This window comes from Stegodyphus dumicola, chromosome 5 (assembly GCF_044657685.1).
Source record: "Stegodyphus dumicola isolate Sdum_Otavi_A_Nest chromosome 5, ASM4465768v1".
NCBI classification, from domain to species: Eukaryota; Metazoa; Arthropoda; class Arachnida; order Araneae; family Eresidae; genus Stegodyphus; species Stegodyphus dumicola.
The window spans coordinates 223,411,962-223,431,128 of record NC_140772.1 but is presented as its reverse complement, the minus strand read 5'-3'; the positions used below and the strand labels follow the sequence as shown (position 1 = coordinate 223,431,128).

The window sequence follows — 19,167 nt, the reverse complement described above, 5'->3', positions numbered from 1 at the left end:
ATTATGTATTCTTATTCTTTAGATAATGCAGTGTCTTTTTGGGTGACTGCATTTGCTATGCTCATACTTGGAGGTATCCTTGTCATTGTTGTGCCCTTTTTATATCAGAAATACAAAAATGGGCAGTACAGAAGATTTGGTGATATTTCTGTCATAGAATAGAGTATAGTTTTGCATTTATGTTTTTTGGATATTTATCGAGGTGATAAGATATTTAAAAATTATGTTCTTGGAACTATTTTTTTAATTGTTTGCATTCCGTAAATTCTTTGCAAACTGCATTTGTCATATGTGTTTATTGTTTAAATTGTGAATTGGATAAAGACTGCATATTTAGTGCATTTATGTAGTTTTACCAGATATTCCTATTTTATTTTTCTTTTAATAATGCAAATAAGATCTTTAGTAATACTGTTTAAATAAGATTTCAAATCATCAAAGGTGCATAAACCTTATCAAATAACTAGTTTTTAATTATTATTTTTGTGAATGTTAGCTATGTTGTATTTATCATAATTTGCTATTTGTTCTCTTTATTCTTTAATATAAAATTATAGTATTAAAATCATTGTATATCAGATATTTAAATCACAATGCAGTGTATTTATTAGGCTATTATGCTGGAGTTTCTGATATTTTAAATTTCCTTTTAACAATCCCCTCAAGCAATTATGACTGAAAAATGAGATTTGAAATTTAAAAAAATTAAAGTGCCTTAACTGCTAGATAGTTTTTTTTTTTTTTTATCTTGGAATTTTATTATGTTGGAATTGTAAATAAGTGAAATTTATGTAAATTTTGTTTTATACACAAATAATTTGATTTAATGGAAAATGATTAGCTTTGATATTTGTATAAAAATACACATAAACTAGTGCAATCAATACTTCTAGGAAATTTGTATTAATATGATAGGAAGGTGTTACAAATTTCAAGATCTAACAATTTTTACAGAATGAAAATTTTGTTTAGTTATTGTTGCTGAAATTCTGTTGTATCATGTGTTAAATAAAATTTTCTTTGTCCTCAAGCATTTCGATTTTGCTGAAGACTAGATTTAATCTATGTACATATTACTGAAATAAAAAATTTGAAAATGTTATTCTTTTAATTTATTAAACTTAATTTTATGACATAAAAATTCAGCTTTAGCTCAAAATATTTAACCCCAGGGGGAAAAAAAAGGCTACTGATTATAATCTATAGAGTTAATGTTTCAGAAGAAATGATAAATATTTTCAGACAATTAAGCTGGAAAATTACATTTTAATTTAAGTCTTTTATTGGGTCAGTCCATAAGTTTGTGTGCATTAAGAGTATGCATGGAATTCACTATGGCGGATTTATTAAAACAATACAATTTTGAACCTGTTGAAACTTGTCATCATTTGACTAACATATTATTCAGTTCATCACCAACTTTCGTAAATATCGAACGTGTTTTAGTACCTGTAGAAGATGAATATAGATAATCAGTACAAACGTGCTGTGCTACATTTTTCATTTTTGTGTGGTAAATCTGCCAGGTTTACAGCGATAAAAATTAATAGTGTACATGGTGAACACACTATTATTGTAAGGACTGCCCAGAAATGGTTTTAAAAATTTTAAGTTGGAAAAAGCAGCATTTGATGATGAACCCCGTTCAGGACATTTTGAACTGTTAGAACCAAATCAAACGATTCATTCAGAAGTTTATAGTGAACATCTAAACTCGGAATTGATCAAAAAACGCCCACAATTGGTGAATATCAAGAAAGTGTTGTTTCATTATGATAACGCTAGACCGAACAACGCTGCAAAAAATTAGTGAATTTAATTGGGAGCTTTTTCCATATCCTGCTTACTCCCCAGATATTGACCCAAGTGATTTTGACTTATTTCGTGCATTACAAAATTTTTTACTGGGAAAAAAAAAATTTAAACAGGATGTACACAATGAACTTTCAAGGTTTCCCCCCCTACCCCATCAAAACCAGAGTCTTTCTACAGCAATGGCATAAAAAAGCTGCCTGTAAGATGGCGAGACATTGTAGATCATGGAGGAAAAAATATAATTGATTAAAATGTTAAATCTTTTTTTTTTTTTTTTTTAATATATATATTTAAAAATTTACCAAAAAATGCGCACGGATTTATGGACTGCCCAATATTAAAAACTGGTCTGCATACACTTTTACAAGAAACATTTTAAGAACATTTTTTTAATCGTAAGAAATACACAGAAATGAAACATTATGTTGCAGAAAAGGCCAGCAGGTAGCATTCAAGTATTCTGTATTAGTGAATACCAACACTTACCTTTGTTATTCAAGATGTTTTAATGTGTTTATTAAATACTGCTTGAAGCAGTTCATATGAAGATATATGTACTTAAGAATATTATATTGAAAATAGTTTAAATTTCAATTGGATTAGCATTCATTGTAAAGAATGTCAACAAAATTCATATTATTAAACCATGTTATAAGATATAATAATTATTTCAAAGTATTTTTTCTCTAGTTCTGAGTCAGTTCAAAATGCAACTGTGATTTTCATTTTCTTTATCATTAGCTATTCTTACATTGTGCGTTCAGTCTACATGCAATTTAAGTTTGGTACCATTGATTTAAGTCACAACTGAAGAATAGAGCTAATACAAGTCAGTTTTACTTTCATAACAGCAATGAGAAAAGGCTGACTTTTTCAAATTTCCTAAAAAAACAAATCTGTTCATTTAGAAACATATAACAGTTTTAAAAAAGGGGAAAAAAACAGCTGTTAGTATTCCATTTAAAGAAAAAAATTGTTCCAATTAACAGATTTTGACAATATAGAGCTGTTTGGCAATATTAATTCAATAAAGTCACCAAGCTGATCAATTCATTTAAGTAAATGAAAAAAATAATTAATTCAGAGATTAAAAAAGATTATATATATATATATATATATATACTTTGGCTGTCATTACACAATAATTTAAAATGAAAAGTTGAATCGATCATCTGCAAATGTGATCTTTTTAAAGTATAGGAAACAATGCTATTTCATGAAATCTAAATCTCTTTACATGATAAAAAAAATTACACTAGCTATGGATTGAATATACAGCATGGATGAGATGCAGTAATATGTTTTACACCATTTGCAATTAGCAAAATGAATGACTTTACAAAAATTAAGAAATACAAGGTCAACAGCAGCCAAGAGGTAAAAGTGCTGAACACACAAACCATAAGGTGTTCAACATAGATTTAACCTTCTTGGCGTTACAGATGTAAAATTCCATATAGAAAAGTTGCTTTCTTATTCATTTACACGTGAAATTTCTGCCAACTTTTAATGTATCCGATATTTTTTTTATAATGTGAATAAGAATGTATTGTCTTTTGCAATAACAAAGCTTTAGGGAAACTTTTTATATACCATTCCATATCTCCATTTAAAATTTACTTTCACTAGTACAAAGAATTTTAGATAAGTATGTGATAATTTCTAAAATCCTCTCAAATGTGAAACTTTTGTTGACAGTCTCCATTAGCTGAAATACATTCTACTGCTAATAATATCTAGAGAACATTAAGAATATGTTTATCTGAAGTTCAAATAATGTTATAATAATACAGCTCTAACATTCTCTGATATTACAATCTGTACTCTTGAAACACTTATTAAATGCAAATATTTTGTGCCAGTTGTTTTGCAGCAAGGCAGAACAGCTCCATGTTATCTTGGGTTGATGTTCCTGTTCATCTGAGAGATGTTCAATTGGATTAAGATCATGAATTTTTTGCCAACCAGTTATATTCATATCTTCAAATAACTCGATCATAACTTTTGGTTTGTGAATGAATGTGTTGTGTTGAAAGAGAAATGGCTCATTTCCAGTCTGCTGTCACAAAGTAAACAGAAAACAAAATTTTGCAATGCCATTTCGTAGCTTTTGAGGCATAGAAACTAGTGGACCAAGATCAAAGCATGAAAATCAGACCAACACAAGAATTCACCCCTTGCCCAATTAAAGCGGTATTTTGGTAAAAAGTATTCTCTAAGCAAAAAGAATGTCCACACACCAGTTATATTCTTGACATATAGTATGATTAATCCCACAGTATGATATTCTTCTGTGTACTGACAATCCACAATCCACTGTTATAGGTGACAGAAAGCGTTCCTCACAGTGGTCGTTGACTTACGTACTGCTACTTGCCCATGGAATTCAAATTAAAATCCTTCAATGCGCAAAAATTGGTATTACTCCTCCTCCTGTCGAAAGTCTGCTATGACAGTTTTTAACACATTGACTGCCGTGCGAATTTGACGTGGTTTGCCCATGACGCCAACTTGAAATTTTTATTATGTGATGTATAATATGTTGAAATATTATCTGCAGAAGATAATGTGAGTTATATAATTGTGCATTATTTGTAGTGGAGGTCACCAGTGATCCCCAAGGCACTGTAGACCATTATTGCGATTTATAATTTAAATTTTTACGATTTATTATTCTTCAAACCATTATAGTAACAATGGTACTACAGTCAAAAGTCTTTAATCCGGACGTCTATAATACGGAATGTATAATCCGGACCTCAAAGCTACAAACTTTCTGCGCATGCATAAACGCATTACACATGCGCATAATAGGTTTACACGTGCACGTTCAATGTATAACGGACGGTATAAGGTAAGCTAAAATTATCTAATTACCTATTTCAGTTAATGTTGCAGATTGCGTTGTTCCTTAATCTTCTAATTGGATCCGGCTTATTATTTTTTGCAGACTGTTAGAGCAATTTTATAAAAGTAAGCTTGAACTTTCGATTATGTCAAAAAGAATTTCCGATTCTGGAGCTACCAAAGGATCTACAAAGTGAAAGCATGTTTCGATGTCCATCAAACAATAAGTGGAATTGCTGCAAAAAATGGATAGAGGCATATCCTTTGTTTCTCTAACCATTCTGAAATCTGTTTATCAATTTCACGCTGCTCTGCAGGGTAAGGGGGGACATCGCGGCAAAAAAAAAGAGCATTAAATTGTTGTCATGGCCAGGAAACAGTCCTGACCTCAATCCTATCGAAAATTTGTTGCACCGTTTGAAAACTCTTGTCCGAGTGAGGCGCCCATCAAATAAAAGGGAACTAATTGAGGCTATAATTGTTTCCTGGCATCATGTAATAATGAAAGAAGAGCTTAAAACTCTTGTCAGCTCAGTGAAACGTCGATGTGAAGCTGTAGTAAAAAATAAAGGGTACCCTACTAAGTACTGATCACTGCAATCATCACTATCTAATATATATCAATAACTATTATCATTTAACTTTTTTTGTATTGCAAATAATTGAATTTTGTGTTTTGTATTGAATTCAGTAATAAATTATCTTTAAAATGATATATACAAGTTTGCATTTTGTGAAACGCAACGTTTTCTATAAGCATACAAAGTTCAAAAACATAAAAATTTCCAAAAGTGTCCACAATTTTGGCCACCACTGTATTTTAAGGTAATTCTTCTGAAGCAAGTGATAAAACATCTAAATGCATTATTAAATTTTACATTGAATATAAAAGATTGGTAGGATTTCCAGAAAAAACATTTTATATTGAACCACAGCAGTACATAACAATCTTTTTTTTTTATTCTTCTATGCATTCTTAAACTTCATTTTTTTCTACATTAATTTTCATGCTAACTATGAAAATATACCTCACCATAATAAAATTAATTTTAAAAAAAAGGCGATATAGCTATTGAGAGAAGTATGTTATCAAGGGTAAATTTGGTATAACCACAAATCATGTTAATCAAACCACTTGATATCATAAATGACCAGACGAAATCATTTCTCGGAAAATGATCAGTATGCAAAAAATATTTCAACCAAATTCGTTACAATATATTTATGCATTGCAGACACCTAGAATCTGCTACTTTAAAGTAGGTATGACAAGGTTATTCTTTGCCACCCAATTTCATTCCTAATCACAGGAACAACTGCATGGAGGTAATCATAGTAAGAGGAGAGGCCCAAACCAATTTTTCCCAGCACTGCCAATCCCTTTGTGGTGACCAAAACATTCAATGATCTTACCATTAAGTTCAATGGGTTTCGACACCATTGGATGTAAATGTTTTGTAATTACATCGTAAATATAATATTTTCTTTTCCTACAATATTTCAGAGTCTTAAGTATGTGAAAAGAATACATTTTTAAACATTTCATTCTGAAAGGAATTAAATGCTATACTTTTCACAGAACTGTTTGCTCAGAAGGGTTTAATTTGAATGAAATATTTTCACAAGTTTTTGTTAATTATATTAGAAAATTTTTTTAAGGTAATTCGATTTTATTCGGTTAAAGATTACAATAAAATTAAGATCAAAATTTATTGTATTATTACTATTAAAATTATGCATTATTTCTTTTTTCTAGAGTTTCTTCCTAAAATACTTTAAAATATGACATGATTTTTTAGCTTCTGAGGCATCTTTTAAATCGAAAAATCTAAGTCAATTTATAATTAATGCTCTATTTGGTCCATTTCAAAATTAGAGCGCCTTTTATTTTAATAGTGAAATACGTTAAATATTTGGGGCTCATTTCCATGTAGTTAACTTTCCCTGAATATTTCTGAAAACGACATTTTTTAAATATTATTTAAAACTTGTAACCAAGTTATTATAAAATGTGAGGGAATAAATCTTTTAATTATATTTATTAGATTTTTTTAACCCTTAAATTCAACAATACATATTCTGAAACTCTTCTTTATTACTTACACATCTCATAGAATTTGCTTTACAGTACCTTTTAACGGATTCTTTCCAGTACAAACAATTCTTGCTTAAATAGTTTATAAACATATTTGTCAACAGGAATTCAATTTATGTTTACAATTCAGATAATATTTATAATCTATAAATTTACGTGCATTTAATTAGATTTCTTCACAGTAACTTTCACAGGAGATTACAAATGAATAAATCCTTCATTTCAAGTATATTTATAAATAATTTAATAAATATATACATATTTTGTTAGAGGCAGATGCATGTTTTTTGCAAGCATATGCATAGTTCATACCCCCATACATATTTCATACTTTTCATTTTCGGCATGCGCAAATCTTTAATTTCTGTGCATTCATTATATTTTTCGAGTAAAGTAATTTATTATAGTTTTGGAGATACCCGAAATTTTTACAGAAATGTGTATAAATATAATTTGAATGAAGATTACATGCATTATTTTTAATACCCACTCAAAGGTCAGTTTTTCTTCGAAATTCCTCTAGGATGGCATCTCTCCCTTTAGGCAGATAGCCCTTGTATGCCTTAGTCTATTTAATAAAAACTTAACCTGACCTATGTGCCTAGTTTAAACATGCTTAATTTTATATTTACATTTAGCCTTCAAGTTTCAAACTTTTGACTTAAAATACATTTCAGGTTACACACATAAAATACATTTTGTGATTATTTTTCAGTTATATAAAAATAAAATGAGCAACTATAAAGGCTCTCCTCTAAAAATTTTTAAAAAGTACATGTTACAACAATATGTGGATGATAAAAAATTTATTTTATTTAAAACGTTTTAGCATTGGGAACATAAAATAAAAGTAGCGAATACTCTATCAAGGGTATTGAAAGACATATATAATTTTAAATGTACCGAAAGGTATTTTTCATTCTTTAAGTACAGTCAAAAGTCGTTAATTCAAACACCCATAATCCGGACCTCAAAGCTGCAAACTTTCTGCGCATGCGTCTGGTTGACACATGCGCATAGGCGTTTACGCGTGTGCGTAAGACCTTTACGGCTGCGAATATGCGTGTGCGTATGCGCGTTTAATGTATAACAGACGGTTTAAGCTAAGCTAAAATTATCTAATTCAGTTAATGTTGCAGATTGCATTGTTCCTTAATCTTCGAATTGGATCCGGTTTATTATTTTTTGCAGACTGTTAGAGCAATTTTATAAAAGTAAGCTTGAACTTTCGATTATGTCAAATAGAATTTCCGATATATATTTACTAACATGTAAAGGATCTACAAAGCGAAAGTATGTTTCGAAGTCCATTAAACAGAAAGTGGAATTGCTGCAAAAAAATGGATAAAGGCATATCCTTTGATTATCTAATTCTGAAATATGTTTATCAATTTCACGCTGCTCTGCGGGGGGGGGGGGAAACGACACGGCACGCAATGAATTGGAAGTTGATCTGTCAGCACTATCCTTATCTTCAGGGCAGATGTTTTTATTTTATTTGGCTTATAATTCCTTACCAAATGTAATATTTCATCTCGATGTACTCCGTCTTTGATATGATTTAAATCAAGTTCCTCGTCATTATAATTCGCTTCCGATAGTGAAGAAAGTGACGCAGAGGTTATTGAAAACAAAAAAATTTCAATTGACAAATTATTCGGTATTCTTGGCACAGCAATTATAGGACTTGAACAGCAGAACTTTGTAACTAAAAAAGAAATTATGTCTGTTTAATAGAATTAAAGAGAAAGTATTATCACATGAAACGTAGCAACTTGAACAACTTCCATTGAAAGAAATGTTTAATAAAGTAAACGAATAAATATTAAGTTTTTTCTTTTTGTAAATTTTGATACCCTTTAGATCATAATTGTTCTTTATTTCATAAATTACGATTTCATATTTTTAATTTTATAATTTCTGCATGCCATCTTACCAGATTTAAACTGATGATCTATAATCCCGAATCGCCGAAGTCCCGACGAGTCCGGATTAACGAATTTCGACTGTATAACATTTTTCCTAAAATTCTATATTTATGTAGTTCAACAGCTTAGAATTTTATAAAACAAATTCATATTCAAAATCGCTGTTGTTAGTTATTGAAAAATAACCAAGATGTGATTTTTGTGTAAATGTCAATAAACTATACAAACTGCTATTATCCATCACACAATGAATGTTTCCTTTATGCAGAAGTTTCTCCTTTTTTTTTTTTTTTTTTTTTTTTTTTTTTGTAGAACTGTCATGTGTCAAAATAAGTAAAATAAAGTGCTGTCAAGGAAGCTTTTGAATGTAAACAAAAAACACCCCATCTGGAGACCAAAGCCTCGGTCCAGTCCTACATTCGTAGTGTGGGGTTGGCCCCTCCTTCCTTTCTTACTTCCATGAACAACAGGTGAAGGAACAAAAAGTTTCACTAATTTTTTTCCCACTTTATTTTAGCTTGTTTCACTGAAAAGAGTGCAACTGAAGGTTAACTTGAACTACAGCCTCAGATGAAAGGAGGAGGAAATAAATGTTGTGTGACAATGATGACATGAATTACAATCACAAATAGGGTGATTGGCAACAGCCTTGAAGTGCCTATTTTAAAGTATCTGACTATAATAGGTTAATCCAACAACAGTTTAAAAAAAAGACAGGAAAGAGAAATAACCCATACTGTAATTAACAGTACCAACTTACCTGTATTTTTAAGCAATTTGATTTGGAAAATTAGTTCATTTAGTTAAGTAAATTAAATCAGCATTTTTATTTGTCAAATGCCAGTTACATTGGCCATTAGGCCATTAAACTCCTTGCTTGCCAATAGCGCTGAAATCTACTAGAAAAATTTGTCAGTGCTTCACACTCGTGCAGCATTTAAATCACGAACACATTTCAAAACATAAAGAACAATGTTCTTATTTATATTTCTCTTGTATTTTAACAACAACTTAACAACAACAAAGTCAATAAGAAAATGAGATTAATGAATGTACAAAGAATAATATTTTCATTTATATTACTCTTGCATTTCAATAGGAAATAATTAGAAAATTACATTCAATAAAAATAAATAAATGGGGTAAAGAGGATTAATGACTGTGCACTTAATTTAGTTTCAGGATTTGGCAGTTTACTTTTAATTGATGATTTAATGTTTCATAATCCAGAATATGAATTGTTATGGGTAAAAACAACTCCCAAATATTATGACATCATCAGCTATTATTCAGCATATTTTAATCTACTTTTCTTTTATCTTGTGTATATAAGACAATAATGTTTCTACCATTATGCAATAAACAAACTTAACTCCTCGTAAATATATTTCCTCAAAAGACAATTTAAACATAGCTGGAATTATAGATTATTCCAGTATGGAAAAACAAAATCTGTATGAAAATTGACCACATATCTAGATTAAAATTACATATCTGTATGAAAAATGGTTTATGTAACATACATAATTAATTCACTAAGCTCACATGCTTTATCAGTAAACTAAGGCATCTTCCAAATAATATATTCAGTACTGAAATTATACAGTTGATTATCTAATTAACTAAATGGGCTAACCTACAATGTGAAAAATCATAAATAATAATAATAAGCAATATAACTGACTTGATAACTAATTCTATTTAGTTATGCAAAAGGAGAGTCTGAACATCTTGCATTCATTCATATAAATGTGTTTTATAAAAACAGTGTATTTTTATACAAAATATACTTTTATGGTTTATACAAACATAAAACACTTAATATTTAAAATAAAATTTAAATATTTAACAAACAAACAGATAACATCTTCATATCTTAATGTGAAATTAATAGCAATCTATCACTTAATGCTGTGCACCAAAATTTTATGTGGATAACAGAATTTAACAAAATTTGCATGACATGATACATTATGAAAGATTGTATATAATGCAGATTACTACTCAATGCATATTTACAGAACTCTAATAACTCGTTCAGTGCTAACACAGTTAAAAAAAAAAAAAAAAAAAAAAACCCTACAATATGAACAGTAAATAGGAATAAAACCAAATCATGATGGTTATATTAACTGCTTAGTTTATACTTAAACAAAAAAAAAAAAAACCCTACAATATGAACAGTAAATAGGAATAAAACCAAATCATGATGGTTATATTAACTGCTTAGTTTATACTTAAACAAAAAAAAAAAAAAAAAAAAAAAAAAGTACAAAACACAATCAGATCTTGCACATTCATAAATAAAAGCACTGATTACACAGTTACAAAATTTCATATGATCCGTACAGTACTAATCGAGCCATATCTCCAAATGTTTTGTTATAATATTTTATGTTTTCTTCATTAAATTCCAAAACAGAGTCACCAGGGAGTAGATAATTCTTATGTCTCACCAGTAAATGAATGCCATGGTAATTCTTCCATTCATCACTCCTAGTCCCATATAGCAGTTGAACAAGGTTCTGAACTCCAAAATCATATAACACTCTATGAACTAAATAAGGCATTTTCTCTAAAATAAATGTAGTAGGTAACTCTCCAGCATTATAATACCAACGTTCCCTTCGATAATAATGATAAGAATTATACCATAATCTCAAAAATCTAGCATTTTTATGGGCAATTAATAACTGGGTGCCAAGATTTTGACCAGGAGGCCACCCAATAGCCATTTCAAATTTACGAAAATAATCTAAGGACTTAACAACATATGTATCTGTATCTAAAAATATTCCTCCATATTCCATTAATATTTTTAACCTTGCTATATCTGATGAGTGAAACACAGAACTCAACGGTTTCTCAAAAATATGTGTTGGTTTATCAATGTACAAAATATTAATAATTGAAATATTTTTTACCATATCCCAGTACTTTCCTTTAAGTGAGAAACAGTTACAGTGTATCAATATTTTTTCAGGTCTATGGTTAAAGAAGACAGCTTTTATACTAACCACTTGAATGAAGGTTAAATCTCTACTATCAAAATGTACAAAATGGACAATATTTGGTACAATAGGATAATTAAAGCCTGTAACATTATCTGCATAAGTAAAATCTACAATATCTCCTGATGAAAAATTTTTCAGATAAACATGTATCTTAGAACCATTAAAGACATAATAAAATAATAAAATACAGGTAAAAACAACAACCAGAAATAAACATCTGATACGACTAAGAAATGGCATTTTATTTAAACTAACAAATTATCTTAATAATAAGACTGATCAAAATATTAAAAATCGCTCTTAATTACGAAGCCACAAGTACAAATACATTCAAAACCAGAATTTTGCTCAAGATAATAAAAGTGAAATTGTCTTCAAAAATAAATTCATTATTATTTCAATTGATTCGACATCCACTATCTTCAGAACAGAATATTACAAATTAACAAATACACATTCATTTCTACAAGTTCAATTCACATACCTACAACAAAAGATAAAACAAAAATTCACAGGTGTTTCTATACTAAATAAGCATGTCTTTAATTAGCAGAGCTGGAGCAAATCGCATGTATTCGTTACTGAGTAACGGGTACATCGGTTGACTCGAAGTACCGATTCGGAACTCACAAATTCATTTCGTTACTCGCATCTGTTCGTTACTCGCATCTGTCGTATGATGCGGTTTACTCGAGTACGAATGATGCGGTTGCTATTCGAATACGTATGATGCGGTTTCTATGCGAATACGAATGATGCAGTTTCTATGCGAATACGAATGATGCGGTTGCTGTTGGAATACGAATGATACATTTGCTAACAATACCCGTGTGCCACATTTTTCGATGATAATTCCGAATTTTTTTTGGTTAACTCATCGGCCAAACTCTTGTTTACATTATGTGTTTTAGTTGAAATATTGTTTAGTTGTTGATATTTAAGAAAATGATCAATTTTGATAGCGTGAAGCGTTATTTTGTATTTACTTTTCACATTTAGATTTATAGTGCATATTATGTTTGTAATTTGAAAATTTAGATGATTATTGATTTTTTTCTTGAGCGTGCCATAGGGAGATTTTATTGATTTGAAATATTTATATACTGCACTTAGGTATTGTTTAAATAAGAATATGTAGGTTAATATAAGTTCTTTACTTCCTTGTACGAAATAAAAAGGAAGTAAGTATTGTAATCGAGAAAAATTTTTGGGTATCATATTTCAACGGAAATATCCATTTTTTACGATTACAGAATCCATGTGAATTATTTTTTTGGATGACGTCTGTACGTACAAACACATTTTTTTTTTCCAGAAACGGATTGTTAAATGTAATCCCATTTACTCTAAGCTGATACTTATGACTAATGATTATGACATTAAGCTGATACTTATGACTAAACTAATGATTAAGTTGATACTTGAAAGAGATTTTTTCGTGATGTGTAAGTACGTATATATGCATTTCGCATAACTCAAAAAAGATTAGTTCTAGAACGTTGAAATTTTGTATATGGGCCCGTTATAACATCTAGATGTGCACCTCCCTTTTTATTGCAATCGGTAATACTACAAAACGTAAATATGTATATTTTAAAGAAATTATAATTAAATGTAAAGTACATATATATAATATATCCTTATAATTAAATGTAAAGTACACACACATATATATAAATATAAAATAAAAGCCAAGTAAGGCGAAAATAAAAGCCTTGGTTTTTATTTTATTTATTTATCACTAAGTAAGTTACTTGAATTTTATTATTTTACCAGAGTATAGATAGAAATTTGGTTATGTAGCCTATTCTTCTAAAACGACGTTTCGTCGCTGCCTTCCTCCACCAATTCCGTTTTTTTCCGTTTCGGATTATTTGGTTACGGCAATGCACACTAGGGCTATTGCCTAAGGGAAGGGATGCCTTCGTGGAGGACTTTTTAAAGGAAACTGGCTCATATGCAAGTTACACATGGGGAAAGCCACGAAAACGCCCGTGCAGCCAGCCGTTAGCCGGGAATTGAACACCGGAACGAACTATTAGTCTTCAGCGACTTTACCGCTCGAGCGCTGGTGGGCTCTTCGCTGTTTGCAAAATAGGTGTTCACTTTACGATAAAGCAAGCACCTGTTTTCTTCAATTAAAACAGGTTAGACGATATGACTCTTACTACTTCATTCTCACTTAGCTTTTGATTTCTAATATTGATTCAATATTTTCTGTAGACATTCTGATTAGAATAATGGATTTCAAACATGTGCAAAAGGTGTGTATCTGAATATAATTAGGTTTTTATAACATACGGCCCATTTTATTAATTTATAAAACAATATTATCGCTGTTTAGAACCACATTATCGCTGTTTTGAAAGAAAGCAAAAATGTGACAAATGTATAATGAGCATTAATATACATGCTTTACTAGAAATTCACCCTTTCGTCATTAGCGGTTCTGATGAAAGGAATGGGGAGAAGCAGCAAACGAAGTAACGAATAACCGACAAATAACGAAATCTAATCTTTAATGCCGTCTCCCAGTTTCTTTAGCCCACCAGCGGCCCAGCGGTAACGTCGTTGAACACTGGTAGTTCGGTCTGAGGTTCGAATCCCGCGAACGGGCTGGCTGCATGGGTGTTTTCGTGGTTTTCCCCATGTGTAAAGTGTATATCAGCCATTTCTCTTAGAAAGTCCTCCACGAAAGCATCCCTCCTTTAGACAGATAGCCCTAGTGTGCTTTGCCATAATTAAATACACCAACCCAGTTTCTTTATTTGTATTTGGGAAAGTTTTATTGTCATTATGAAAAGTGAAATTTGATATGGATACCGCATAACTTTTTAAATTATGCTTATTTTTGCTGCACTTCATTTAAACGTATTTCCTCGAATTATTCTAACTTAATTAAGCGATACCCGAAGGCAACTTACAAATGGCATCAAACACTGCAAATTTTGAAACTAAATTTCCCGGTCAATCTTTGTCCTACGGGACTCAAACTTCTTGTATTTTGATTTTTTCATAACAAGTATAAAACTTTACCAGATATAAATATAGAAACCAGAAAACGACATTAAAAGTTAGATTTAATAATTTGTCCAAAATTAATTCTTTTTTAAATTTGACATTGACAAAATATGAATATTTTCGTCATTTAAAATACTTCTGTATTTTTGTTGCACCGTATTTAAACTTGCTTCCTCGAGTTATTGACATTAAATTACATTAATTCCATTATCTATTGGAAAATAATGATAGCAAATAATCTATTTACGACACCTCTAAGAGGTCACCTTTTAAGAGATCTCTATTTTTGGGAACATAAACAAACATTGGTAGTGAACATCATCTTTTTAAGACCACCACATGTAAAATCCTCTAAAAGCATGAATGGTTGCATTTAATGAGGACCCATTACTTTTAATAAGGAATGTAACATTAATCTTAATTATACATGTTTTTGATGTGTGTGCCAAAATAGTGATACCGTACTTCTGTTGCTTTAGAAATGTGTGAAATTAAAAAAATGGATACTATACAACAAAAATGTTAATATATTCAGATACACACCTTTTGAACACGTCTGAAATTCATTATTCTGCTTAACATAATTTGTCTGCATAAAATATTAAATATTATTAAAAAATCAAAAGCTAAGTCGAAGTAGAAACAGTCATCTCTTCTAAACCATTTTAATTGAAGTAAACAGACGTTCGCCTTATCGTAAAGCAAACACCTATTTTTCAAACAGCGGATGAAACGGGAAAGAGGGAATTGGGGGGGGAAGGCAGCGAAATAAATAACACTTTCTCGAGCTGGCGATGAAATGAGAAAGGAAGAAACGATACTAAGTCAATAAGACAAGATCTGGTATTTTACTTTATTATTTAATTAGTCATCATAAACTTAAAAATTATTTTAATTTTTATTAGTTTTTACATTTTTATTAAGTTTTACATATAAGTATTTTATATTTCAGTTGCTAATTATTATGTTACTTTAATTATTCATTATTTTAATCACTATTTTTTATTATTTTAATTATTAAGTTTTTTAATAATTTTTTTTGTTATTTTAATTACTAATTAATGTAATATTTATTTCCTTTCTTTCTTTATTTTTTATTTTATTTTTTCCTATTTTCCTGACGGCCTTCCGTAGGCGCTTCTGACTTTAGAAACTAAGCCCTGACAGCAATAGAAAATTTAATAATGAATCATATCCAGTGCACCAAAAAATAATAGCCAAAATAAAGTGAATTATTTCTACCCAAAAATGCGACGCAAAACTCCCTATCGCAGCACTACCCAGTTCCCGCGGGGTAGAATAGCTCACGTGATTCAATGCGATGCGACGTTTCAAGGCCCTTTTTAGGGCCGTAGACCGATAAAATAGGCTCAGGATACGGATACCGATCGATTTTACCGAAAGTAACGAGTAACGATACGATAGTAACGAGTACTGGTTCACCGAGTAAACGAATACATACGGGTACACAATTTCTCGTTACTTCTACAGCACTACAACCAACCACAAAATTTCTCCATAATGCCGAGTCTTTACGCCCGAAAGATAAAGCTATTTATGACTGTAATGTAAATTTAATTTTTATCATAGATATAGTAATATACAGAATTGGGGCGCTGTGATCACGTACGATGGAGGCAGGATCTTGGAAGAGCTCCTGAATTTTCAAAGGTGTTTTCCGGAAAATCTTCATTTATTTAAGAAAATTTTCGCGAATATCCTCTGCATTGTCTCCTTCTCAAGGCCGTGAGTTCTCCTGTACCTGGGGGTCTTGTCTTTCTTGTAATCTTTTGCAGCACTAAGACGGAGCGTTCAGATAAGTAGAACTTCTTTTCTCTAAGCTAAATCAAATATTTGTCACTAAAGTACCTTTAAATTCATTTATTTATTATGATCATTATTATTATTATGCTCATTTTGTTATGTTCTGGCATTAAATACTTAGTAATTGCTTTAAATCATGTGGTTCTTTTTTGGTTACCATCTCGTAGGGACGCTATGCTTATCGGTAGCCCTTATCAGTAGTGTTAGCACTACCCATTGGGGCCCCTTTGAAGAATTTCTCGAGAGGGAAAAACCAAGGAGGTTAGAATAGAAGGAGGGAGGGTTCGCAGTTTCCTCCACTATCGGGGAATGAAACTCCGCCGAACAAGTGGCGTCCATGTTTGTGACTTCAAAACATTGCATTACGGCAGTGACATGTACGTGTTTCTAAGCTGTTCCGTGCATTTATTTTCCAGTAAAAATATGTTAAATTTATAATGAAATCCCTCGCTATTGTTAAATTTTTGTTTTAAAGTAATAAAGATGATATCCATAATTTACTACGTACAGAAAATTATTAAGAAATAGTTCGAAATCTAACTATTTCTTAATCCATGCGCATAACATTAAAGCCTTTAAAAAATGATGTTTCTGCATATTTCACGGATTTGCTTAGGTTAGAAAATAAATCTTAATGAAATAAAACAGATTTATGTGAATTCATTTATTTCAGTTTATGCGCATTTCATATTTATTAATCTCAAAGAAATTGCCTTTAATTAAGTTGAATTACAGAAATACACATATTTTTGGTTTTGGTTTGGTTATTTATTTAAGTTTTTGGATACATCTTTCCACATATTCAATTGTGTAAATATTTTACTTAATTTTATCACTATACTGCCCAGAAATTTGTAAGTTTACGCAAAAAATTTTTAACAACAGAACAGTTTATCTTAACTTAAAAAAATGAATAATAATTAATATATAAAGAAAAGCATTGCTTTATTTAACACCTTTACAATTAATAAAAATAGTAACAATTGATTTCTTACTTTTCATGAAAGTTATAAAACGAATTAACTAAAACGTTCAAATTATACAATTTAAATCCTACCATATAGCATTGTATCTAAGGAACGAAGATACCAGCTATAAACAGAAACATTAAAATGTATTTAATATATTTTGATTATAGTTATATTAAATAACCTATTTTAAGTCCTTTTTTTCACATCTGGAAAGAAAACCACATGACATTGTGATATTTTTTGACATAGTTGTCGTATTACATAAAAAAAGAAAATTAATACTTACGTGTGAAAAATAATGCCCGGAATTTTTTTCGAGAATCTATTTGTGCATCCATATGCAATACAAGCTGACATGCTTCAAAAAGAAAAGAAAAAAATGTTGCAATGACAGACTTCCTTGCACAAGTCACGGTGATAACAGGAAGATGGCCGCCAAGTTTCACCGTTTGAGTTGAACCTTCCCTCCTTCTATTCTAACCTCCTTGGGAAAAACATGATCTCGCGCCTCAATGATATGTATACAGTTGTAGTTTTTGCTCCTTTAATCTATATTTCCTATCTATTTAAATTAAAAGCATATATTAATACAGTGTGCCTCAAATTGATAAAATAGTACACATATAATAAATTATGACCATTAACTTAATAAATAAATAAAATGCTTATTTTTTTAAAAAAATTAATTAATATTAAAATAAAAAAGAAAACTCCGTAATTTATTTACTTATTTATTTTTGCTGATATGTTCTCGCCTTGTTTTGGGTTTATGATTTTATTTGATGGTGTTTTGTGAGTATATAAATATGTTGGAAACCGCAATAGATGATGTTACTTAGTTAATGTATAACTTTGCATGATATTATATGTATCTTGATCTTATGTGTCTTCTGTTACTGTGTCTCAAGGTAGAGGCTAATATTGGTTTCCATGTTAAAAAATAAAAATTTAAATTAAAAAATTTTAGTTTCCCTGTTATAGCAAAAGTTAGCTTCTAAACTTGACTTATACTGTTATGTGACTGGACCCCCAATATTTACTATTTTATTATTAATTTTCCCTCATCTTTACATCTATTCAGCTTAACAAAACACACTCATTACACACACCTGGAAGACTCTATTTAATGTAAATGATAACAACTTTGACTACACTCATAAACACAATCGCGGTTTTTTTTTTTTTTTTTTTTTTTAACAAAATTTTCTTACTTCCTTTCCTTTTCTTTCTATAGGCCCTTTTTTTTAATCATAAATAATTTTTTTTTTCCTCTCCATTACTTTTGGGTCATTTATTTTTTACTTTATTTTGTCCCATCTTTTCTTCCTGGCCTTTCGAACTCGTATAAAATATACGAAGTTCCTTTTAACTCTCCTCTGAAATACGAAATTGCCCCCTTTCTATATACCTCTCCTTCGCACCTATTCTTGATTTTTCGCCCATCGAAAGACTTAGCGAAAGACTTGCAGAAAGACTTAGCGGGTGCAACAAAAGACATCTGTCTACTTTGTCTGTCTGTCTGTCTAGTAATATACATATAGTATACATAGATAAAATACTATATCTATGTTTTTATAGCTTTCTCACTTCTTTCATTTGCTACAATAATGGTTCGCATTCTTTATAATTTCTAATTTTTTTCATTTTTCTCC

At 30.1% G+C, this 19,167-nt stretch overlaps 2 protein-coding genes across 5 annotated transcripts in view; one reads left to right on the top strand and one right to left on the bottom strand.

Moving 5' to 3' along the window:
* The window catches only part of LOC118197823 (cubilin-like), a 129,951-nt gene extending 128,849 nt beyond the window's left edge, over window positions 1-1,102 (top strand). For all 4 annotated transcript variants that reach the window (XM_085817715.1, XM_085817714.1, XM_085817716.1 and 1 more), the window contains one exon: window positions 23-1,102. In XM_085817715.1, the coding sequence (XP_085673841.1) occupies window positions 23-162 (140 nt within the window). In that variant the 3' untranslated portion in view covers window positions 163-1,102. The remainder of the gene's footprint in view (window positions 1-22) is intronic.
* Window positions 731-18,088, bottom strand: LOC118197822 (uncharacterized). The gene is made up of 2 exons (XM_085817718.1): window positions 17,802-18,088; window positions 731-16,561 (listed from the first exon to the last, which is right to left on the bottom strand). Exon 2 carries the CDS (start codon window positions 11,937-11,939, stop codon window positions 11,010-11,012), a length of 930 nt encoding a protein of 309 aa, XP_085673844.1. The 5' UTR covers window positions 11,940-16,561; window positions 17,802-18,088; the 3' UTR covers window positions 731-11,009.
* Window positions 18,089-19,167: the final 1,079 nt, after the last annotated feature.